At 55.2% G+C, this 24455-nt stretch overlaps 2 protein-coding genes across 8 annotated transcripts; one reads left to right on the forward strand and one right to left on the reverse strand.

The window, feature by feature from the left end:
- Nucleotides 1–79: 79 nt before the first annotated feature.
- Nucleotides 80–18676, reverse strand: LOC149855502 (uncharacterized). Of its 6 annotated transcripts, XM_090022747.1 has the most exons (17): nt 18577–18676; nt 18068–18262; nt 15269–15455; nt 14974–15057; nt 14228–14459; nt 13579–13673; nt 13111–13307; nt 12590–12668; nt 10801–10979; nt 7465–8172; nt 6862–7074; nt 6399–6462; nt 5553–5735; nt 4601–4821; nt 4070–4149; nt 2474–2591; nt 80–1507 (listed from the first exon to the last, which is right to left on the reverse strand). In XM_090022747.1, the coding sequence occupies exons 2-17, from the start codon at nt 18247–18249 to the stop codon at nt 1312–1314; spliced, it is 3018 nt and encodes a 1005-aa protein (XP_089878873.1). In that variant the 5' UTR covers nt 18250–18262; nt 18577–18676; the 3' UTR covers nt 80–1311. The 6 variants fall into 6 exon arrangements, with proteins under 6 accessions (XP_089878873.1, XP_089878874.1, XP_089878875.1 ...); XM_090022748.1 differs by lacking the exon at nt 14974–15057 and having other exon boundaries at nt 18068–18645; XM_090022752.1 differs by lacking the exons at nt 80–1507; nt 14974–15057; nt 18577–18676 and adding an exon at nt 1559–2244 and having other exon boundaries at nt 18068–18250.
- A 21-nt stretch (nt 18677–18697) lies between these two features.
- PAXX (PAXX non-homologous end joining factor) lies at nt 18698–24410 on the forward strand. 2 transcript variants are annotated; one of them, XM_090022758.1, is made up of 7 exons: nt 18698–18879; nt 19581–19641; nt 20924–20967; nt 21071–21261; nt 22974–23057; nt 23750–23843; nt 24079–24410. In XM_090022758.1, the coding sequence occupies exons 1-7, from the start codon at nt 18782–18784 to the stop codon at nt 24116–24118; spliced, it is 612 nt and encodes a 203-aa protein (XP_089878884.1). In that variant the 5' UTR covers nt 18698–18781; the 3' UTR covers nt 24119–24410. The 2 variants fall into 2 exon arrangements, with proteins under 2 accessions (XP_089878884.1, XP_089878883.1); XM_090022757.1 differs by having other exon boundaries at nt 18739–18879; nt 23747–23843.
- Nucleotides 24411–24455: the final 45 nt, after the last annotated feature.

A 24455-nucleotide genomic window follows, 5' to 3' on the forward strand; every position in this document is an offset into this window, starting at 1 on the left:
GAGTCTGCATGTATGTATGGGTGCATGTGTCCATGAGCCGGTCCGTGTGTGCGTGCATGAGCCTGTGCGTGGATGTGGCACACACCTCCTTGCCTGCATCACTGCATGTGTGTGTGGCTGCAGGTACACACAAGCCTGTGTTTCTGGGAGTTTGTCCCCTATGCGTGTGTCTGTCTGCACACACCTACATCTGCTTCTGTGCCTCGTGCATGTACAGCATGCGTATGTGCACACCTGTGTCTGCTGTGCATTGCATGTGTGTGCTCTTTTAAACACCGTGATCCTGCAAACACATCCATGCTGCACTGTTTGGACACCGGTCACAGGGGAACCCACCAGGCTCCGGCCCTGCCTGGTGAAGCGTGTGCACAAGGCTGGTCCTGCGTCTGGGCCTTGTGGTGATGCATCGCCTTCCCTCAGTACATGTGGTGTGGTGCCCCATGGCAATACCTCTTGAACATCTCCGTTAGCAAAGGAGTAGATGAGGGCCCCTCTTCCAGCAAGGGTGTGTATGTCTGCATGTGCATAATGTGCTTGCAGGGTTTCCTGTCCTGATGCCACCATGGCAGGTGCCAGGTGTGGGCAATAGTGTGTCGGCAGGGGCAGCTCTCTGGTGCTTCATGTTTGCATCTGCTGGGCATAGCTCTGTTTTGTAAACTGGAGGAGGGGGGTCTTCCCAGTGAGCCAATCTGTTGGAAAAGATGTGATATGGTAGCACTCGCTGCAGCTGAATCCATGTGGGGCCTCCTCTGCCCATGCAGCCTGGCTTTGTTTTCCAGAAGCACCTTGTTTATGACGGTGACACTATTGTGTCATGGAGCCCCCATCTCTCTCTCCCTTTTTTTAACGCACACACTGTTGCTGTCTCCTCTTTATTGTTGAAAATTTATTTATAGCAGCTGTAAAGGATCTCGAGGCATCAGAAGAGCCAAGTACATGAGCAGGAGTGGATCGCACAGCATTTCCAGTCTCCTGCATGAACGGTGTTGTTGAGTCAGATGGCATCCTGTCACACACTGCCCCCCGTCAGAGTTTGGCAGGCAGCAAGCGTGGGCTATGCTCCCTGCCTGGGGTGCCCATATTGGCTGAAATGTGCAGGGATACCCAGTGTCGGGGAGTGTGTTTTTGATGGATCATCATGGGATGCCTCGGCTCAGAAATCTCTCAGTCTCTCCCCACTTCTGCCTACTGCAGGTGACTGAAAGCAGGCATGGCAGAACCATGAGCCAGCCTAGAAACTGGACAGTGCACCCTGAGATTAGTCTCATTTGTGCCAAGGTCATGTTCAATCAAATGTGAAAGGTCGTGAGGTCATCCTGAGCTGAGGTCGGGGCCCTGCACGAGGGCAGGGGCAGGCACACACTTCTGGTGCCATCCTTTGGCTGAGATGTCATCCTGAGCTCTGCTCCGCTGTTGCCAGCGGGTATCTGGGGAGGCCGTCGGGATCCCTGTTGCTTTCACTGACAGCTTCCAGTCCAAGGCTTGGCAGGCAGCTGGGGGCTCTCTGCTGGGAAGAGCATGAAGTCACATCCATTGTAAACAAAACCCAGGTTGGGGCACTGGGAAATCCAGGCTCCAGGAATGACACTCTGCCTCCCCCCAGGGCTCATTCAAGGCAGAGTCAGGTCATGGACACAGCACAGGTTTCCCCCATGACCACAGTTCCCCTGGACACAGCCCTGTCATTGCCCACTAGGACAAGACAGGCCCCATCCAAGGGCCACTGTTCCGGGGAAGCAAAAGCACAAGCTCTTCTCCTGCTTGCTGCCAAACTCATATGACTGCTGCCTTCCAACAGCCTCAGTGCTTGGGTTGGAGGACATGGAATAGGGCCAGGTGCCAGACAGCTCCACCGGGAGGGGAAAATGGAGAAGGACAAGCCCACTCAAGGGGCCTTGCCAGGTGCAGAAAGGGCTAGCCTGGGGGAGTGATAGCAAGCAAGCCATTGGTCCTGTCATTCTCAACCCCATTAGACTCAATGCAGCCCTTGGAAAACGTCACTCCTATCCTGACTACAGAAAAATAATGGAGCAAGTCTTGTTGCAAAGAACTCAGAAAGATCCTAACGGGTCAGAAATGTCCGTGGCACTCTGGATTCCTATTTGAAATCTCTGGGTTTCTCCTGTGAGTCACATGTAGGTGCCGGAAGACTTAACAGGGCAAATATTGCGTAGCGTGCTTGAGAGGATCTCACAGCACCTCCATGTGCCACAGCTCCCTGGTTGAGAATCACTGCACTGCTCCCTGGAAGGCAAAGGAAGCCAGGGGACTGGGCTAGAAACCAGCAACTGCCCTGATCACAGCATACAGGTGCAGGAACATCCCAAGAAACAAGACCATTCTTCAGTCACTTGATATTTCTTCCAAGGCCCCTTTCTCCCATGATCCCTATTTTGGGCCAGCACAGGGCAAAGTGATGACTTGCCTGTTCTCTTCCCCACAGGAATTTTCTCTGCCCTCAGCTCTAATTTACCTGCTTTTCCTGTTTGATTTCCAGTGCACGCTCTCATCTCCCTGATGAGTTGGAGAAGGTGGCTGAAACCGTAGGGCCTGGGGAGATGGCCGGCGTTGTGCACAAGCCCCCATGGACCCTGTCAAAGAGGCAAGGAGGATCAGTGCTTTTGCTTTCACAGTGGTTCACCCTGAAATCTGGGGGTAACCCTGGCCCATCCGTCCTGCTCCCAGAGTACAGAGAACCAGGTAGCGGGGAGCTCCCAGCACAAGGCAGGGCCAAACCCTGAGGTTCTGGGGTCACTTCCCCATGCCCTGCACAGCACAACCCTTAACGTGCTCAGCCTCACTGCCCTGGTGGCAGCTTCAGGTCAGTGCTTGCTGCAGGATACAGACAGTTGGGGTGCCTGCGGAGCGTCCTCTGGGGCAGGGGCAGGCAATTCTTTCAGGCGGGGGGCCACTTACCCAGTTTTGGCAAGCTGTCAAGGGCTGCATGGGTAGCCCCACCCCTTGACAGGTGCCCCGCCCCCGGTTGCTGTCTTGTAACCAGAAGACCCACCCCCTCACCCCTGACCTCTGTCAGCAGAAGTCCCGCCCCTTGCCCCTGGAAGTACTCCTTTCAGCAAGGGGTTTTGTCAAAAATACCAAACTACATTCTAAAAAGTGATCATCTACATTAATTTGATTGCAAAAAATATTTTTGTCCTGCTTTGCATGTGTTTGTGTAGTGTACATAGAGGTGACTGCACAATAGCTTAAAATTAAGTCTGATTCTTGTATCTTGTAGGGGGTGGTGTAGGTTTGTGGGGGCTGTGGGTGTGTGGGCGGGTAGGGGGGAGGGTGGCTGGGTTTGTGCATGGCAGTCCAAGGGGAGACGTAGGTGCATGTGTATGGAGGGGGGGATGTGGGACTCATCCTATGAACACACACACAGTGCCCCTATGCCTGTGTACAGGCACACACACACACACACAGTGCCCCTGTGCCTGTGTACATGAACACACACACACACACACAGAGTGCCCCTGTGCTTGTGTGCACATGGACACACACACACATTGCCCCTGTGCCTGCATGGCCGCACGTGCACGCACGCGCACACACACACACACACAGTGCCCCTGTGCCTGCATGCGCACACACACACACACACACACACACACACACTCTACCTCCCGATGTGCACGCACACACACACACCCCTACCAGCGCAGTCCCATGCTCCTGGGCCTGAGAAGGCAGCAGCCAGGTGATAGTGGAGCAGGGTGGGGCAGGAAAGCAGGGCACTGGCTGGGGGTGGGCTGGGCTGGGCTGCTCAAGCCTGCTGAGGGCTCCCTCTGGGTCCTACTGCCCCTGGCTCCAGCCAGCTTTGACAGGGAGCCGGGGCAAATAAATATTCATTTACTAAATTTTTTAGGGGCTCTGTGAGCAGGGTAGAATGGCCTGGTGAGCTGGATTCAGCCCATGGGCCATATTTTGCCCACCCCTGCCCCAGGCACACATTTTACTGTGGCCTTCCAGCACTAAACGCACTTTCCTCCACAGTCTGTTTCTACCACAGGTGGCAGGACACACCAAGGCCTGGCATGATGAGACATCCCCCACGGGTGCCAAATACCTTTCCTGGGTGCAAGTGTCTTCCACGGCCCCAACAGCTGCCGCTCCTCTGCCAGGACAGGGGCACAGCCCTGGCTAAACCTACACAGCCGCAGAAATGAGAGGTATCAAAGCCATGTTTGTGTTGCTAGAGGGCAGATCCTTAGCAGGAACACACCTTCCCTAACTGCTGCAGGGCACTGCCAGGGCTATGCTGGGTTACAACACTGCTGCTCTGGAGCACAGGCAGTGTCAGGGACATCTTTGGCATTGGCAGCATAGAAGGGGCATTTGCCAGCACTCCAGATGGCAAAGCTTTGATGCAGAGGCCACAGGAGTGAGTGTTCTCTACCAGGACAGAAGCTGACTGGGGAAAGCAGTGGATTGCTTTGTGAATGTTTACCTGTCCTGTGGGCCTGGCCATGATTGCACCCTCTGCTGTAACTGCCTCCCTCCCCACTGTGCACCCAGGGAGCGGTGAGCTCTGGACAGTCTCACTGAGCAGGACACCAAGAAGGTAGGAAGCTGCTCCAGAGGGCAGGCACTCGCTCACCTTGTCTGGGTCATCCCTGGAAGATGCTCGCTCCCACACAGAGCTCTGAGCTGCCCCCTGCTCTCCAAGGGGCTGTAGTGCCTACAGCTCAGCTCCTGCTGTTTGGATTCAGCCTGCCTATGTCTCCTCTGCAGTAGGGCTGGTCTGGGAAGAGGGTTTGCTGCTCTTGGAGTGCAAGAGCCCTGCCAAGTTGAGCAGGTGAAAGGGAGGGCCATTGCCAGCTGTTAGAGAGACAAGGAGACACCATGTGAGGGGCTATTCCAAGGGGTCCCCCCCGCAGGCTTCCTCCCCCTCTCCCATGGTGTTATGCTGTGGGCTGCTGGGAGCAGACAGGCCAAAGGAAGCTGGTCTCCTGCTGATAGCATATATTTGGCTCTTTATTTTCCAGTGGCACAGCTAGATCTGAGCCACTCCTCAGCTGGCTCTCTCTGAGGGTGCCCAAGCTAAGTCCATGACTCAGACAGTGCTGACATGGAGGCTCGGGGAAGCTCCATGAAACTTGCCCTCTGCCCTAACTGTCCTCAGGCCTCTCCAGATAAGGCTCACTCAGGATCTGGTGTCACCATTGGGCCACAGCAACCCCAAGCTGTCACTCTTTTGGGGAGGTGTATGGGAGCCCATTTCCCAGTGCAGTGAGACTCTGGGCTCCAGGCTCTCTACCCCACAGCAGTGGGCTAAAAAGGGGACAAGATCTAGCCTGGCAGCTGATCTCACTGCTGCCTGGGTGACTTTTCTCCAGGTTGCATGCACACACAGTGCTAGCAAAGATTCATGTGCATATCCTGTGCAGCCATGCACACACCCAGATGGGGCTGCAAATGAACACACACACACTCAAATTCAGAATCGGGGATGCATGCACACACATCTTTAAGGATGTGGACACAGGAAAGCATGCACACATGCATACAAGGAATCACCTGTACAAACATATATGTGCATGCACAGGTACCTTTGGGCCTAGGGGCTTGCTTGTCTTCCCTAGGCTGGCAGAGCCATGTTCCCTGCTGGTCTGAGGTGCAGGCTGCTTGTGGGAGCTCATTGTGTTCAATACCCTCTGCTCTTGTTGCCTGGCATCCATGTGAAATGAGGCGGTCGGGTGGTTGGGGTACTTAGTGGAACCTTCCTGTCTCCCCTGTTCAATACAGTGGTCAATAAACAGTCAGCTTCTCCTCTCATTGCCACCGGTGGGAAGCAGGCGTGACCCTGCCACAGTCACCAGTACCATAGAGGGGATGCTGGTCCTAGTGACTTGGAGGGAACCACCTGGAGAGGCTCGTTTCACTGGAGCCTACGTCCACATAGTCAAGTTATCTCCTAACTCAGTGAACCCGAACCAATATCCCTAAAGGAGCTGAATTATTCCCCTCCCCCTTTTGCAGGGGGCTCATGCCCTTGTGACAGATGGCTAAGCCTACTCCAGATTCATTTCTCTGCATCCTGGCACCAGCAGGCTTCATGCTAACAGTGCAATCACGCTTGGCTGTCCATGGGTCTCAGGTATGTCAGCTCCCTTCAGGGCTCCAGGCCATAGCAGGCTCACCAGGAATGGTCAAGTGTCTGACATTGCTTCCTTTGGTCTCTAAGTCCCCTGGACCAATAGGCACATGATCCACCCCAGCCACCAGCCCATTCCCTTCCTTGTTCCTATAACACCCCAACCTGGAGCACCCTCAAGCTTGGTCCCAGCTGCTCACCCTTCCATCAGCTCTGGAAAGCAGGTGAGCTGAGGCACCAGGCTAGTGAGGTTGAAGGCTACTGCCCTGCTCTCTGTGTAATGGGAATTCCTCATACCCACCTTGGCGAGGACAGGCATGTGAATCTCCTGGCTGCATTCTGTGGAGGAGAGAGAAGAGTCTGTCCTGGGTGAGGAAACACAGGAGCCAAGTTAGTGTTGGGCTGAAGACCCATTGCACATGGGGTAGGGGCCTGAGGTAGAAGGTGGAGAGACACGACTCCGAGCAGCAAGTCTGGGGCACAGGGGAAGCACGGAGAGGACATCTGTGCTGAGTCTGTTCCTACTACACAATGGCATGGGGTCTGAGTCACCTCCATCCAGCCCAGACACCAGCACTGGAGGTGTTACTCCATGGTTGGCAGCATGACAGGGAAGTGCTCTGAGGGGGGAAGATGGAGAGATACCAGGGGACCCCATGACCTGCCCCATTTCCTCCTCCTCTTCCCAACTTCAGGGTCCTTGTGGAAGAGGCCCCAGACAGGGCACCACCAGCTGATGTCTGGTTCCAAGCATGGGGCCATACCTGGATTTGCCAGCAGGTCGCAAGCTGCTCTCACCCTCCTGAACGTTACTGGCCCTTCTGCTCAACTTCAGAGGGACCCCTGGAGTCCTAGCAGGAGAAGGCTTTGGTGGCCCTCTCACATTGCCTCTGTCCTTCCCTGGTTCCTGGCTCCTGATGTCTGGGGCCTTGCTAGGAGCTGCCAACTGACTTCTCCAAGGGAAGGAGTAATGGCACCTAAGGAAGCAGGCAAGACACAAAGGGGCTGCATCAGGGCCATGGGAAAAGAGCCCACACACTGTCCCAAAGCCCAGGGGCTCCCATACCTACTGGAGGGTGTTGGAGACCCTGGCTCAGCTCTAAACTAATCTATACTGGTGCAGGGCTCTTTGGACTAGGCTGGGCCTGTAGGAAAGATGGGCAGAAAGGGGGTGGATGTCATGGTAGTGGCAGACTGCATGGCGGGGGACAGGGCATCATCTTGGGTGGTTCTGGGCATGGTTGAGGCAGCATCATGTTGGCTGTGTGGGCCCAGACTCGGGAGCAGGACACCAGTGCAGCAGTACCATTGAATACAACAGAGTCCCTAGGGACCATGGCCATGGGGTGGCTGGAGGGAGGCCTCACCTGCTGATGTTCCCATACTCATCCCTGGGGGTGCACTTGGTGACAGGGCGGCTGACGCTGCGCCCCTCACTGGTGATGGCGCTGACAGTGAAGGTGTACTCTGTGTTAGGCGTGAGCCTGCGGGCCACATAAGAGCGCTGGGTACCCAGGTAGACCACCTTTCCATTCAGGCACAGCTCATAGTTGAAGAAGCGGCCCAGAGGCATCTTGGGCACGTCCCAAGTCACTAGGATCTCACTGCGCCCCAGGATCACAAGAGTTAATCTTCCGGGGGCATGGCCCCCCACGGACAGGGTCTTGGCATGCAGCCAGGCCTTGTCCCCTTTGGCTGTGCTGGTGCATGCACAGACACTGAGCCAGTAGCTCATACCTGGCGAGAGGCCTCCCACAATGCAGCCAAGTTCTGAGGTGGTCCCCACCACTGTCCCTTCCCGGTACACCCTGTAGTGTTTAATGGTGCCATTGGGCATGGCCGGGGGAGCCCAGCTCAGCTTCAGCTGGGTGGTTGTGCGACCTATAATCTGGAAATCCAGGGGGCAGCTGGGCATGGGCTCTTTTCCACGTAACACTGTAGTATCGCTGCATGGACCACAGTCCTCTTCCATCTCAAGGCACAGCTGGAAATGGTATTTATGGCATGGCATGCTGCTTGCCAAGATGTAGTGACAGGCTGGACCTCTGTACAGCAGGGCACCACTCTCATACAGCCTAGAGAGCAGAAAGGAAACAGTAGGTCTACTCAGCACACACAGAAAGGTGATGGCTGTGAGCAGGATCTGGCTCATAGGGACTGAGGAAAGGAAACAAAGACCAATAGTTGTGTACTGGGGTGTGGTTCTTGCCCCACCATCCTACATCAGGAATAATGTCGCTGAAGCCAATGAGAGGAGAGCTGGGCTCTGGGGGTTGGGAATGTGGCCAGGTGGTTTAACTTGCACTGATCTGGCACCTGCTGGGGCAGGAGTTTCATGGAGTCAGAGGCTACATTCTTCTTTCTGCTTGTTGCAGCTTCCAGGGACACCTCTTCCAGTCCCACTGCTGCAGGTTCCCCAGTCAGTGAAAAAAACCAAATTGAAGCCAGAGAGCTTTTCTTCACTGCCAATTTGCTGGTCTGTCCAGCTGATGGAGAAGGTGGGGAGGGAGGGGTAAATGCCAAGGCACACACATCCAAAGCTGTCCTGAGAAAGTAGAGCTTTATGCATACATTCCTCTTTGAACCATCCAATCACAGACCAATACATGGATGCATACAGTGAGATATTATTCCTTTCTCTCGCATACCAGTGCACCACCACTTCAGTCTATTTTCAACATTCCTTGACCGTCAACTTCTAAGTCACTCAGGCTACAAACAGATGTTCCATTTATCCAGGGATAAACCATTTCATCCTAGGACAAAGTCCAAGCATGCAGATTTTCACATCCATTGTCCTGGGATAAATCCTAAAAAAGTTTCCTGGATAAAAGGTAGTAATAGTTTATCCCAAGATAGCATAATTGAATCAATGGCAGAAAAGCAGCACTGCATTCAACAGCCCAGTAAGCCCTGGTTAGAAGGCTGGTGTATGCAATATCAATCCTGGGATATTTTTGTTCCAGGATAAACAGAGGCACCCATTTCTCTGTGATTCTAACATATCCAGGGATAAATGCAATGTCTGTTCTTAGACTTAGGAAGCTACACCTTTTTGAGATGAACCCCTTAGAGCAGTGGTCACCAACCAGTGGATCTTGATCCACCGGTAGATCTTGGAGCCTCCTGGAGTTAATCTGAGGCTGGGGTGGGGGGCTGAGTGCCTGCATGCATGCGTGTGCATGCCCCAGCCCAGCAGGTCAGTTCATGGGAGAGGGAAGGGGCGGGGGGCTAGATCAAGGCCCCCACAATGAGGGAAAGTGCTGTAAAGGCAGGAGCAGGGGTAAGTTGAGTGGGGCCCCGGCTGGGTGGGACTTACCTGCTGCGGAGGTGTGCTCCCCCCCCATTTTTTATCCCTCTGCCTCGATCTGCCCCCCTCTTCCCTCCCCACAGACTCACCTGTTGGGCAGAGGGGGAGGGTGTGATCACAGCACATGGTAGATCTTGGGTTGCTTTGAATGCCAAAGGTGATCTCCTACTTAAAAAAGTTGGAGATCACTGCCTTAGTCACAGTCATAGAGCAGTAGGGCTGGCAGGGACCTCCAGAGATCATTTAGTCCAACCCCTTACCTGAGGCAGGACCATCCCTATTCAAACCACCAATACAGTCTAAACTCTGTGCAAGATAACTGTCAACCCTGACGTAGCACAAGACATCACCCCCTAACCTGCCACAGGTAAAGCAGAGGAACCACGGCAGCTAACAAAGGTGTTTTTATAAAAGGTGTCAATAATGCTTGAGAGATCCCAGGTAGAAGCTCACACCCCCCACTACACTGGAAGGCAAAAAACCCCAGTTAGTGCCAATCTGACCATAGGCTAAAATTCCTTCCTGCCCCCAAATATGGTGATCAATCCAACCCTGAGCAGCGGGACAAGACCCTTTACTCAGGAACCTCTGGATTTGATCCCAGCAGGAGCACTGGCACATCCCAGTCAATATCCCCAGCACTGGCTGTAACCAACACCCAATGCCCTTTGAGGGAGGCTTAAAAACACCTTAACACATGTAGCAGGTAGTGTGTGTGTGGGGGTGGGGAGGGCATGACAACCAAGTCTCAGAAGCATTGGAAATACCCATAGTAGAATATAGGCAAAGCTACACCTAGAATCATCCCTGACCGGTAGCTGTCCAACCTCTGCTTGAACACCTCTGGTGATGGAGAGTCCACAACTTCCCATGGCAGTCTATTCCACTGCCTCATGATGCTAACAGTGAAGAAATTCTCCCTGATATCCAGTCTAAAACTTACCTTGCTGCAACTTCAGGCCATTGGTCCACATCCTCCCCCCTCCAGCAAGAGAAAAGGCGCTTTCCTTCTTCACAGCAGCCCTTCAAGTTTCTGAAAACTGCTATCATGCCCCCTCTTAACACTTAACACTCCACCACTGCCCAATCTTTCCAGGATATTGAAGCAATCCTAGGGGGCTTTCCTATCATCCTAACAGCTAACACCACAACTCCAGCAGAAATCAGGAGTCATTGCACTGGTATCCAGTTAGTCTAAAATCAAACTGAGGTCACCATTCAGCCCATTGACTTCAGTGGAGTACGCCCTGTCAGGACTACAGAGATGCAGACAAGAGTAGATCTTGACTCTTAAAACTCTAAATAGAGGACCAGCCTGGAGTCTTTCTCCATCATCACCCCAGAGATTGTCTTGCTCCTCCCTGTAGGCTCCCAGGGTAGAGTGGGCTCTTACCTGTAATGGATCTCAAGCCCGCTCTGAGGCCTAAAGCCTTTCCAGGACACCTGGATTGCCCCAGAATCCAGCACCTTGGCTTCTGGGGGAAGGGGCTTAGGGGGATGCTGGAGCTTGGCCAGGGTGACGGTCACTTCTTCCAACAGCTCCTTCCCAGCTGTCTTCGAGACAGACAATTCCTGTGGTGAGAAAGCATTGCCGTCACGGCATTCCCAGGGCAGGGCTGTGACTGCACTGCAGGTAAGTGGTGGTACATAAGCACAGCTGGGCAGGAAGGAGAGAGGTGACCTGCAGAAAATGTCTATTTCTCAGGAAAATTCGAGTCTCACAATATTTTGTGTAAAATCTGAAATATTTTCACTCAGGGAAGTTTCCTTGGAGTCTCATGGGAACTGTAGCTTGGACCCCTCATGCTCCCAGTCTTTATGCAGCCCAGGTACCCTCATTGGACTACATCCCCCAGGGTGCATATGGAATACCCCCCCCTTGGAGAATGGCTGCAACGTACCATGGGAGATCCTGGCTGTGGTGCATTGTGAGAGATACAGTCCTGCTAAAAGGCAGGGTAGATTTGTACCTACAGTGATACTCAATGAGGTTGCCTCGAGATCCTTTCAAAGGTGCTCCAAGGTGCCATGCAATGTTAGTACTTAGGTGGGCAAACACGATTCACAAAATAAAACACAGAAATTTCAAATAGGAATCCACAGTGTTAAATACAGTCTGCCCTGTTGTGGGCTTTCTGAGCTCTTTGCAACAGAAGCATTGCTCTATTATTTTTATGTAGTCGACAAAAGAAAACTAAGAGCTGGCACTTTTTGAGAGGTCCTGGGTCTAGAAAGGTTAAGAGACACTGGTCTAAACTAACTGAATCAGATGCAGAGCTTTTTGTAAGCAGCAGCATCATTCATCAGATCTGATAAAGCAAGTTGCTGCTTATTAAAGTGTTTGCATCTCTGCTTTATTTTGTCTGTAAGGTACCACTTATCTTGCCTTTTGCCTGATTTCAGACTAACATAGCTAACAAAGACCTGTCTCTGCTCATAGCAAGGAGTCTGCTTCGCAGAAGGGAGCAAGGACGTAAAGCAACTGACCTACTGTTCCCACGAAGCCCCATGGCAGCACAGCCAAAACGGACCATTTTAGGTTTTGTGCTGGCATTTCTGATGAGAAAGACAGGTTTCCATGCAAGGCAGTCACTCTTTCTGATAACATTTCTTTTAGTTGAAAACCCATTAGAGAAGCAGTTTTCACAGACCATATTCAACTAGTTGTACACATGACTTTAGGGCCATGACTGAAGGAACAATGCTTGGCGGGCAGTGTCACTTGGTGGTTTGTTGCCCTGGGGAGTGAGCAGTTTCCTCTGTATCAGAGAAGGGGGGCAACCTTTCTGGCAGCTCTGACCCCCTTCCTTTGCCTGCTCTGCTTTCTGCTCCCCTACCTGACACTGGGCTGCCTGCCCCCTCTTCAGTCTACTGCACACCCCTTGGGGCACTCGTGCTGCAGGCCTGCCACCCCTGCTCTCTATTTATACAGCACCTAGCACATTCTGTGTGCAGTCAGAAATAAAGGATTGAGGATTTAGTCATATAGTGGTCCAGATTCTGACCTCTGGAGTCATTTGGGAGGTTCCCAGAAGCTGGAGCCTGATTTCTGTTAGCCAGGTCAACCTGGGATCTCTTCAGTGCTGGGGTCTTGGGGAGGTTCTCTGGATATACTCCAGTATGGCTGAGACAAACCCGGACCAGCCTGGCCCACTTCCCCTGCCTTGCCCCTGACAAGGTACCTGCAGAGCACATTCCAGGTGGGGGTGCTGTCGGAGCTTCACCACACCTGGGCGCTGGCTGGCCAGCACTCTCACTGTCCTGCAAAACAGGAGAGACACCAGTCATGCACCCTGTCCAGCAGAGGAGGGGGCTGCTTTCATAGATACCAGGAGCAAGGGAAGGACTATTTGTGTGGCGTCCTGTTCCAAAGAGTAAGGGTGAATGTGACCTGTAATGGGTCAAAGCCCATGAGTCATTCAGGGAGGAGCTACCATTCCCAATTAAACAAATGGGGATGAGTGAGCAAGGTCTGGCTCCTCATCATGACTCCACCCTGGGTGCCTGGGAGCTCCATGTCATATTCTCCCACTGCCCCATTGCACAGCTCTGTGCCCTCCTGCTTCATTCCCATCAGCTCCTACTGCCATGTCACTGCACCTGCCTGTTCCACGGTGATTGGCTCCTACTGCTCTACTGGCCCCTGGGGAAGAAAACTGCCTGCCCCACTGCCCCCATGCACGCACAGGGAATCAGCACCCACATGGCAGCGAACCAGGAGGACTCCTGCTCCTCTGCACAAAGCAGGTGGCAGAGTGTATCCAGGGCCCAGGGGAAGGCAGGGCTATGCATGACATGGCCATGCCCCTCTCTGCTGGCAGCCAGGCAGCTGAGTGCAAAGCAGGCATTGCGGCTCCCTCCCGAGTCCCCACTGGCCATCACAGACACCAGGGCATGGACCTGAAAAAGAAACATCTCATTGATCACCCAGGCTAGGTTCACCAGGGCTTGTGTCTACTCAGCCAGGTGGTCTGGGCAGACCCAATGCTTCGTCCTGGCACCTGCCTCCTCATCTCATCACATGCAGGGCTGAGGCCAGGCCAGGCCAGGATGTAGCAGTGGCCAGGACAAACTCAAGGGGTATTTATTACCTTCCTTTTGAGCATTATTTTCCCATGGAGTCCCTGACAATCCCCTGTGGTTTGGAAGGCAACGAGACCAGCCCCCTCACCATGCTGGTGGCTTCTGGGAGGGCAAGGAGCTCTGGGGGGCCGAGGTCCATTTCACACAGGCGCCCCAGTGCGAAGGCGGCGTTCGCTCTGCAGCCTGAAATCCCAACAAGAAAAGAGGCAGCTCAGAAAGACTGGGCCTCATCTGCAGGAAGAGGGGGTGGCATGAAGGGCAGATGTGGTGTGAAGGGTGGCGCTGGACGGTGAGCCCCCGAAGGTTTGCCAAGAGGACAGCTGGCCGATTGTGGGGCTGTGCCCAGGTGCCAGGCTGCAGCAGCCCATGGAGAGCAGAGCAGTGCTGCTGACTCAGGCTAGCGGCCAGTCCTGATCAGTCTCATCTTCTAGCACAAAGAGCTAGAAGAAATTCAGGCTGAGGTTCTAGCTTTGCCAACAGTCCTGTCCAGGCCACCTGAGACATAAGAGGCTAAAGCCAGGGAAGTTCTACAGCTAGATAGGAATATATGACAATGGCCAGACAGATGCCTTCTCCTTGGCTATAATTTGTACATATTCCCCCCCAAGGCACACCCCTGCCCTGCTCACATGCTCTCTCATCTTCTGATTGCTCACTTCTTCACCCAGAAAGTCTCCAAGACACTCCCAGGCCCCTGCTCCCCCACCAGCACCAAGCACCTCATCCTTCCAACCCACCTGCTTCCTCTGCCTCCAAGCATGTGATGAGCTGCCTCAGGAGCTGCTCAGCCTGGGGGTGGCTCAGTAGCCTTCTGCAGCCCTCGTGGGCGATAGCAAGTCGGGCCAGCACCAAGGCGGAGTTGCTGGCCGTCTGTCTATCTGCCGAGCCCAGCAGCACCACAAGCTTCTCAATGACCTCCTCGGCTTTCGGGTCCTGGAGGAGCCACTGCTGGCCAGGACCTGTCTCCACCTCAGGAGAGGAAGAAGTGAAACCAAGGGGGCTGGAGAAGTCCCTTAGAAGTGGCAGGGAGGAGTCTGTGGGGGAGGTTAATGGGGCACCAGCTTCCTCCTCTCACACCATCGGCCTCAGATTGGCAGTATTAGCTAGTCAGTACACCTGGGAACTATCTCCAAGGCAGCCACTGTGTGACCGTGGCCCAGCTGCTTCCCCTTGCTGTGCCTCAGTTTCCCCGTCACCAAGACAGCCTCCTTTGCAAAGCACTTAGAGGTCTACCAACAAACCATGCTCTGTCAGGTTGAAGTGTTGTCCAAGCACTAGCACAGGGAGCCCACAAGCCAGTGCTTCTGCATCAGGTTTTGTAAGTGGGGCTCTGTGCCATAAAACAGCAGCCCAGACTGAGCCCGTCCACTGCCCCCAGTCCCAGCTTCCTGCTCAACGGCACATACTCCACAGCATCAGGGACCTTGGGCTCCTCTGAAACATAGGCCCAAGCCCTCTGACCTGCAGGTGATGAAGGCCATACCTTGCCAGGGTGACGGTGCATGCAGCTGACTAACTGGGGAGGTTGTGGGCACACAGGCCAGCAGCTCAGCAAGGCTTGGACCCTCTGAAGGCACAGGAGAGGGAAGCTGGGCATTAGGGATGAGCTTTGTGCTGGCTACAACCCCCAGAAGTCCCACATACCTACCCAAGGGGGGTATACATGCAGTGATTTATGGCCCTTTCTCTATACAGACCTTGAGGCTGCCTTGCTCTGCCTGAGGTATAACTGCCCCTTAACCTCCCAACCCACCCCTACTTCACCCTGAGGTCCTTACCAGAGAGGCCAGGGTGCCTGCTGCATTCATCACAGCCTCTGTGTCTTCCCACATCAGCATGGCACTCAGCATACCCAGGAGAACCCCAGAGTCTGAATCATGGCCCTCTGCCAGTGCCACCAGGTGTGCCACTCCCGTCTCGTGTTCTGCAATGGTCCCCAGGACATAGGCAGCATAGCTGCACAGCCTGGCACAGACAGCAGAGTGCCAGTCAGGATGTAGGTGCCTTCATACCCCACCCACCCAGCACAGAGCAGAGGTTGGTAGCAAGACTTTTGGTGGGCAGGGCTGCAGAGGTGCCAGCCAAGAGCTGGGTGCAGGATATAGAACCTTGGCTGGTCATGGCAAGGGCAGAGAAGGCCCCTTGTGCCACCATGCTAAGGGTCATCCACCATGGCAAGGCCATGTTTCCCAAGGGCTGTGATTAGATTTTTTTAGGTTGGCCTAGGAGCCTATAAAGTCTAACAATTTTAGTTGTAGGCTTTTAAGCAAATGCAGCCTAGCATTTGAGGTATGTGCAAACATGTGCTTATAGGTACATGCATGTGTATCGGTATGTATATGCACATACATGACAATCCCAATGTTGGCCAGCAGCTCAGCAAATTAGGTCTTACCTGAGGCTGAGTGAGACTGACGTACTCTGAGCCCGAGTAAACTCAGTGCCTCTGGAGCCCTGAGCTGCTGGCTGGCACTGGGAGCTTCATCCTCACTAGAGACCCTTCCCAAGCCCACTGGAAGGGGGAGTGTGCACTACTTGGGAGGTGACTCACATCTGCTTTGTGCAGGGGTGAAACGTTAAAGCTACAGCCAGGGACCTTGACAACCATCCCAGTGCTGACAGGCGAGAACAGAGGTGTGGGGAGGACGAGAGCTAAAATGAGGCATGAAGAAGGAATGCAAGGTGAAGCTGAGGCCCAATGCTGGAAGCCATCAGAGGACAAAGGGGCCCTGAACGTGTGCTGTCCCTTGGGAGAGGCTGAGCACCCTTGGGTGCAGGCAGGACAGGCTAAGTGTGCTTGTGATACTCTGATCTGGCGTGAAGTAGGATAGGTCAGTGGAAGCCACGGCTCCAAGCCGAAGGCTGCCTCCACCAGGCTGTTTTGGCTGTTACCATGGCAAGGCCCTTGCTGGTGACCTTTGGGCCTTCTGCAGCAGGCTGACAGTTCCCACACTGTGCCTCTCAGCAGGGGCTGTGGAAGGGACAGAAAGCCCGCATACCTCCCTAGGCCAGGCCACTGCTCTCCCGGCACCCTGAGGGACGCTTACATCAGAATCTGCCCGCGACAGGGGCAGGGGGCACCAGGGGAGGAAGGGTGGAGGAGATGAAAGGGGCATGGCTGGGGGAGCAGAGAGGTGTGAGGGCATCCGTGTATCTCTCACCCAGCTCAGCTCCCTGCTGGGGCCCTGGGTTGCTGCCAAGGCTCTGCCAAAGGAAAGCCCTAGACACTGTGTACGCACTTGGTGAAACAAAGCCCAGGCTCGTGCTGGGATTGGCAGTGGCTTGACTTGCACATGAATAAAAACCACACAGGGCCAAGCTCATCTCTGGTGGAAGCAGCTGCAGCCTCCCCGGACTCAACTGAGAACGGCTGCTGCTTACACCAAGGCAGCACTGGATCCATGGTCTATCTGGGCAGTAGCTGTTTCACCCAGTCTGAGGGTACAACTCTGGGCCCAGCTGTGCCCCACCATGTGCTCCAAGCTTTCCAGGGCAATATGGCCACTCCCTCCAGCATGCGCCACCTTCCCACCAAAGCTGCTGCAGGGGCCAGCAAAGAAAAGGTTAAAAGATTAGTTCTTGGTGCCTGCAGCTCCCTTGCCCCATGCCTGGACTCCTAGTCCTTGTTGTTCTTCAACTGCCTCGGCCTCAGCTTAAGGTCCAGCAGCCTCCAACTATCTGCTAGAGGCTAAAGCTCCTGGGTAGGAGCCTCCTAGGATGCCAGCACCTGCACCCTGGGAGCAGTCAGGGGTGGGGGGACCAGTGGGTGGCTCCAGACAAGGAAAAGACCAGAGCAGCCTCAACACACAAAGAGAATGCAGCTAGCGCCGAGCCAGGCGGGGGAAGCTACGCCACACAGCTAAGTGGCACAGCTGGCTCCTCCAGATGCTGGGGGCTTTACCATGGTTGGAGTCAGAGCCCAGTCCCTAGCACTGGGCAGAGGTCTTGCTGTTTGAACAGCAGTAGCACAGCCTTGCTGTTTGAACAGCAGTAGCACAGCCTCTGCCAAGCTTGGGCCCTGTTTGCCTTGCTTTGTAGCTGTGTACTGTGTTATGACAGCTTGCTGGGTGCAAACACCATACGCACAATGGGGGCCATTTATCTTCTCCCAGCCTGTTGCTACACAGCAAACACCAGGGCTAAAGGCTCCCATTGTCCTATCTCCATAGGACACCCATCAGGTGGTTGGGAGGCAGCAAAGTAGGGCCCAATCCCAAGCTATACCTCACTGATAGCCTGATCCAAAGCCCGCTGGAGACTTGCTACTGATTCCCAGAGGCTTCAGATTGGGTCTCCATGGGGCCTGGCTGCCTACTGTGCAGGGACCAGGACTGCTCCGTAGCTTTCATTAATCCACCCTGTTCAGGGAGCTTTTGGCTGCCCATCACCCATTGTGCCCACCCTAGGTGAGCCCAGCTAGCCATGGAACTGGCTTAGTGAGCAGAGCCCAAGTAAGTCACAGGGATAAGGTAAATGCAAACTAGGGCACAGCTATCTGCATCACACAGTATGCATGGGATAACTGCGCATCCACGGGGCTGTGCTAGAGGCACGCTGGCTCCTCAGACCTCACTCACCTGACATCAGGAACAGCCAGAAGCTTGCAGAGAGCCCACAAGTACTCCTCGCACTTGACATCTCCCAGGAAAGCCTCAAGCGTGCCTTCTTTGTCCAGCTGGAGGTCACCCAGTAGGCCCTGGATAGCTGGTACCGCTTGCCCGGGATCAGGGGACAGCAGCAAGGGGAGGCGGCTGCACATCTCCGCAGGCGGACTGGGCCACAACAAGGACAGGAGCAAACTTCCAGTGAAGCCACATCCCCTGCCCTGCCAGCACCTTACGGGAGGCAGCAGCAAGGGCTGCGTGGGCAGCTGCACACCAGCCTCCTGCAAGCAGGAGATAGGGCAGCACTGCTGGCACGAGCTACCCCGGCACAGCGGGACGGACGGGCGGGCGCGAAGCCGGGGGTCTGCACCCCGCCTGGGCCGGGTTTGTTTCTTTTCTCCCTCGGGCCTTTCCCTCCCCCTCTCCTCCGCCTGGCTGCCCCGACACAGCCCAGGCGCGGGGCCCACCCGGGGAGGAGTCACCTGGCTCCTGGGCCGCGTCGCTGCCGGGCGGGATGGAAAGGCGCCGTCCCGGCGGCTGCGGGGCGCGGGGCGGGCCCTGCACGGACCCGGCTCGAGGGCGGGCACCCGCAGGAGGCGGCGCCCAGTCCCGGGCAGCCCCTTTAACCGCCTCTCGGGGCGGAGCCGGGGGTGGGTGTAGGCGGCTGCGCCCCGGCGGGCCGCCGGAATGGAGCCGCCGGCCGGGCCCTTCTTCCGCGCGCGGCACGGGGCGCAGCGCTACGTCTGCTACTGCGGCGCGGAGCCGGGCGCCGCCTTCAACGCCTAGTGAGTGCGGGCCGGGGCGGCCACCGGGCTCCGCCCCGGCCCCCCTCGCAGCGCGCGGGGCCGCTGGACCGGAGCCCGCCCGGCTGCAGGGGAGGGGGCGCCGGCTTCAAGCCCGTGGCGCAAGGCTATGGTGCGAGGGCCCCGGGTGTGAGACGGCCCTTGTGCCTCGGTTTCAAGGGCCGGGAGCGTGGCGCTGAAAGGCGGCGGCTGCAACCGGCGCTTCCCTCTGCGCCTGCGCCTCCCAGCTGTGCCGAGGCCTAGGAGCAGAGGCGCTGGTAAACGGGAGCCTGGCTCTGGCCCAGGGGTTTCCAGCACCTGTCGCTCCGCTTTGGGCCTTCCCCAGAGCGAGGGGAGAAGAGGCCAGCGAAAGCGTGGAACGTAAATCATCCCCCGTGGCAAAGGCTGCTCTCCCTTTGGCACAAAGCCCCGGGCTGCTTCCAGCCACTGGATAGACAGGCGTCAGCTTGACAGGATCCTCCTAATCCGGGGTGGGCAAAATGCAGCCCGGGGGCCGGATGCGGCCCGCCAGGCTGTTCTATCCAGCCCGCAGGGCCCCTAAAAAATTTAGAAAATTAACATTTATCTGCACTGGGCTGCCTGTGATGTGGCCCTCGATGGCTCACCAAAACTCAGTAAGCGGCCCTCTGCCCAAAATAATTGCCCTTCCCTGGTCTAATCCCATCCGCTCTTGTCTTCCTCAGTGTAACCAATGCATTTGAGGTCTGGAGCACTGACTTCACGCAGGAGAAGCTGGAAGGACATGTGGGTAACGCGGGCTGTGTAACAGCTGAGATGTTGGTTATAAAGGGCTCCACTCACAGCTAGCCAGCTGAAATGGGTCTGCAGAGGCAGGGAGCTTAAATTTCAGGCAGTTTAAAACACAGAGTATAGCAGTTTATTCAAAACCACAGGAATTGGCCTGACAACAAACATGGGGAAACTGGAAAACAAAACAACTATAAGAGAAATAGAGCCCTTGATTATACCTGTAAAAGGTGATTATCCAGGCTTCTATGCTGCAGTCAATATCAATTACTGGTTTTAGATTTCCCCTCCTGGGGAGAAAATCCTGGGAACTAAAAACCTCCTTTATCAGAGGCAGCCATAACAAGGGCTAAGGGCAGGAAGATAAACAATCAGACACATTCAAATAGGAAACGAGGCACATGTGCTTTATAGCCTGATTAACCAGTGGAAGAAGGTATCAAAGGAAGTGGTGGGTGATCTCTCTTGGCTGCCTTCCTGCCACTTGAGTTCTGAGCTAACTTCTGGACTCAAGTTACTGAGCCCGATGCAGTCATGATGGGACATGTGCAACTTCAGGGTCATACTCCACGCACCGTGGGGGTCCTTCACGTCTATGACTGATCCACCCTGTGTGTCGGGTATGGTCATGCACTGACCTGTCCCTCTGCTTCTTGTGCCCATCTGCCCTGTGCAGGTGATGTGGTGTCAGGCTGAAATGTATCAAACTGCCTTGCAGCCCTGGGGCTGGAAATGGGTTTCAGTCACTTGGTGTCTCCACGTGCATGGGGAGGGAAATGGTAATGCCTGGTGGGTCACCCTGCAGCCATCTTCTCATGAGCATTGTCTGCAGAGAGAAGGAGTAGGGCATCTGAAGATAGTCTGGCACGAGGGAGTCTCCTTTGACGCAGCTTGGGCTCTACTCTGACATTTGGTGGCAGGGGTGTGCCTGACTCATCTCTGTCCCAGGACTTGGATGGTCACTAAGGCACTGTCTGCGCTGCTTCTGTGGTGCTCCTGAGAGCCCGGCTGGGAAGCCTCCACCAGTTTTTGCTCTGCACATGCACATCCTAGTTAGTGCTCTCCCGCACACCTGAGACAGAGTGGCATTGGGGTGGGATGGTGGTGGGATGCCTTTATTTGAGTTTGGGGTGGTCTCAGGAGTGATGTAGATAGGGCCTTGCGCTGGTGATGAGTAGGTGTAGAATGGCCCTAACCTAGGCATGAGGTGAGAATGGATCTGTTCCCCGCTTGTCTGTCACCGGCAGCTCAGCCTTCCTCTGCGGTTTCTGTGTTTCAGATGGCCCAGAGCGGGATCTCTGAGGATTACAGCACAAAGTTCAGGTGAGCTCCCCTGCACAGTCCCCCTGCTATGGGGCCAGATGATCCAGTCTGTCTGTGCTTGGCTTTGAGGCCCCTGTGTCACTTCAGTCTCTTGCCTATGCAGAGAAGCCTTTGAGCACAGGACGGCTGCCCTGACGGTGCACAACGGCAGAGCCACCCTGGAGCTCAAGGAAGATGCCTGGAGCCTGACCTTTGACCTCTTCAAACTGCCCTCCTCTGAAGCCAGGATACGGCTCCAGGCTCTGATGTTTGGCCTCGTGGGTTATGTCAGCAGCTTGGAAAAACGTCTTGAAGGTACCAGGCATGTGTGCATGTGCAAGCCTGTTTTGGGGGCAGGGGAGGGAGGGAGTGCAGCTCTCAGTAGAGCTGCTAAATCTGAGCTCCCCTTTAATTCAGAGCATGACCTCTTGAGTGGTCCAGAGAGAGGCTCGCTCATTGCAGCACCATGAAATGCTGGTTCCTGGTATGGTAGGAGCACAGTGTTCCAGGGCTGCCGCTCCTTGGCTACCGACAATGGATACAAATCTTACCTGCTTCTGGAAAGCTAGGCTGCAGCGGGACCAGCCCTGGGCAGAACATGCTCTAGGCTGGCAGAGGTTACCTGGGGCAGGTGATGAGGAGAAGGCACAGTTGTCTTTCTGCTTCTTCCAGAGTCACAGGATAAGGCAGCTTGCATCATCCCTGTGCATCTTGCGCACGTGGGGCAGGAACAGGACTGAGTTTGAAAAGGGCCCCAATGCAGCCATTGCAGGTGTTGCTGTGAGCCAGGCAGAGGGAAGGTGGGTTACTTGTGCCACCTGGGCAATGACCAGTCCAGAACTAACCTACACCTCCTCTTGATACACACCTGGGCTGGGCTGGGTTGATATTGTGGAACCAAATACTGAAGTCTGTTGTGCAACCAGACACTCAAGAGAAGAGAAATTTGCCTTGTGTTGGAGCCCTGCATGGGTCTTTCTGCTGTAGGGGTAAAAACCCACATGGGTTGGTGAGGTGGTGCTGGGTGTTTGAGTAGAAGAAGGGAAGCCCAGAGAGATCCTTGCTGCCCAAGCATGTAAGCCAGGGGTGGGCAATTATTTAGGCCCACAGGCTGGGTCAGCATACCCTCCCCTTCTTCACCCACACCCCTACAACAACTCACCAAAACTTCCTGTGTAGGTCAGGGCCACAGACAGGCTGGGAGTGATGTTCAGGAGTGGGAGGGGCAGGTGAGGCCAGGATCATGGGGCAGTGACAGCATGGGGCTGGGGTCTGGGGCCCAAGGCAGAGCTGTGATCTGCTGTCCACATGCCCCTGCAATGGGGGGCTCTCTAGGGAACAAATCGCGGCTCTGCCTTGGCCCCGCACAGTTACTGTCCCAAGATCCCAAGGTCTTCCTGAAGACTGGCCAGGAGCCACACGGGCAGGTTGCTTTGCCAGGCGGATGCAATTGGATTGCCCTGCTTGCATGGCTCCCGGAGACCCTGGGATCTTGGGGCGGTAACAGTGTGGGGCTGGGGCAGAACTGCAATGCACTCGGGGCATGTCCCTGCTCTCAGAACTGGGGCTCTGCCCCGGCCCTGCACTGTCATCACCTCAAGATCTCGGTGTCTCCCTCCTGCTCCTGAGCCAGGTGGGGCCGAAGGACCTGCTGCAGGCCAGGCAAAATCACTTTTTGAGTTGGGCCTGGTCCATAGGCTGTATTTTGTGCACCCCTGGTGTAAGCGCATGTATGTAGCTGGTGCCATGCAAATGGTGACCTCAGAGGTCCCTGTCCTGGGATGCTGGTGGCCACACAGTGATTTAACAACGACTCCCCTGTGGGCATGGGATGGAGGTTGTGGGGCTGTGAGCCCTGGGAAGAAGAGCAGGAGTTTGCTCATGGAGAGCATAGTGTGTGAGGTACAGCATCACTTGGCTTCCTTTCCTCACTGTACTCCTGCTCTGGGTGACACAGGCCTCTGCATCTGGAGCAGGACTTGCCAAGAGCCTTATCTGATGTGGTTGTTTCTGTTTGCCCTCTTCAGTGGCAGAAGGTGCTGCTGCGGCTGCTGCTGCTGTGTGCAGCCCTGAGAAGAACCAACCCAGAAGCCAAAAGCTGTTGATGCCAGGTAGGGAGCCGGCGGGGTGGGTAACCTAGATGCCAGGACTTTGCTGCTCTGCCTGCAGCTTGCTACTTCTGCAGTTGGATCTGGGCACTGCAGAAGACTCCAAGAGCCATGAATTTGGCACCCTTAAATGCAGCCTAGTCCCCCACCATGATTTGTTGCTGGGGGCTGCAGAATCCTTCAGATCAGGAAATGATACAGTGTCTACCATGACAGTGCACCTCCCTGCCTTGTCTGTGGGATGCACCACCAGGCAGGTGCACTGGCCAGTATTACCCATGTTCCCCTTGAACTGAAGTTGCAGTGTGAATGCTGCCAAGCACTGAAACCTTTGTGCTTGGCTCTTAAGCTAGTGTCGCTCCATCCAGGATCATGGTGGACAGGTCCCTCTCTGCTGTCTCAGACCTGGTGCCAGCTGGGATCTCCACTACTGTTCATGGCAACTTGGGACTCTGAACATCAGCAGGCACAGATCTGGTCCTTCCAGTCCCCAAAGCAAAACTCCTGTTGGCCTTCCTTAGAAGCAGAGGAGGGATGGGGCTTGGCCAAGGCTGCTGTGTGCAGAGGGCCCCTGGGGTTCTCTCTAGCTCTGGGCCCCATTAAGTGCAGCCAGGTGTTACCCCACAAGGCTTGTGCTTGTCCTTCGTTGGCAAGGGCAGCCCTTTCACCACCCATGTCTTCTCTTTTCCAAGCAGGTATGAGTCCCAAGAAGAATCAAGGTGGAGGCTCAGCTGTTCTGGCCAAGAGAAGAGTCCCAGGGGAGTCTCTCATAAACCCTGGATTCAAAAGGTAACTCTTGACGTCTCATCTTCTCCTGGACTCCAAGCCCCAGTGAGTCCAGTACCGTGGCCCAGCACTCAGCTGGGCCCTACCTGACCCCCAAGGCTGGGTTGGGCAGACATGTGCTCTGAGGTTGCCTGGTAGCTTCTGTGGGGATTTGCTTGTAAGATGGCTGATGGATCAGGAGCTGCAAAATGACTACACCCAGGATTCAAACCTCATTTTCCCCTCCCTTTTCTTTCAGTAAGAAAGCACCAACTGGGGTAGACTTTGAAGACTCCTGACCCCAACCTGGGCCCTTTTTTTTATGAGGACAATGCATGGCTTTTCACAGCATCTAAGGGGATTTTACTGCAAATGAATTATAAAGCTCAACAGTGCCCAGCCCTGCCTGAGTCCCTGGAGGACAGTTGAAACCTGAAGCCTTGTGACCAGTGTGGTAGGTCTTGCAAGGCTTGCAAGCAGAGGCAGGCAGCAGAACCTCAGGGCCCATGGACTCAGCTCTGTGGGGAGCTGCTCCCCCTTTTCCAGCAGGCAGGGAAGGGCTCAGAGGCAGTCCTGTTTCCCTTGCCGCCACCCCCCCCCACCCCCCCCATCTGCTTTACCCTCCGGGCTTAGAAT

The sequence above is a fragment of the Crocodylus siamensis genome, chromosome 11 (genome assembly GCF_052110815.1).
Source record: "Crocodylus siamensis isolate JL-2025a chromosome 11, ASM5211081v1, whole genome shotgun sequence".
Classification (NCBI taxonomy): domain Eukaryota; kingdom Metazoa; phylum Chordata; order Crocodylia; family Crocodylidae; genus Crocodylus; species Crocodylus siamensis.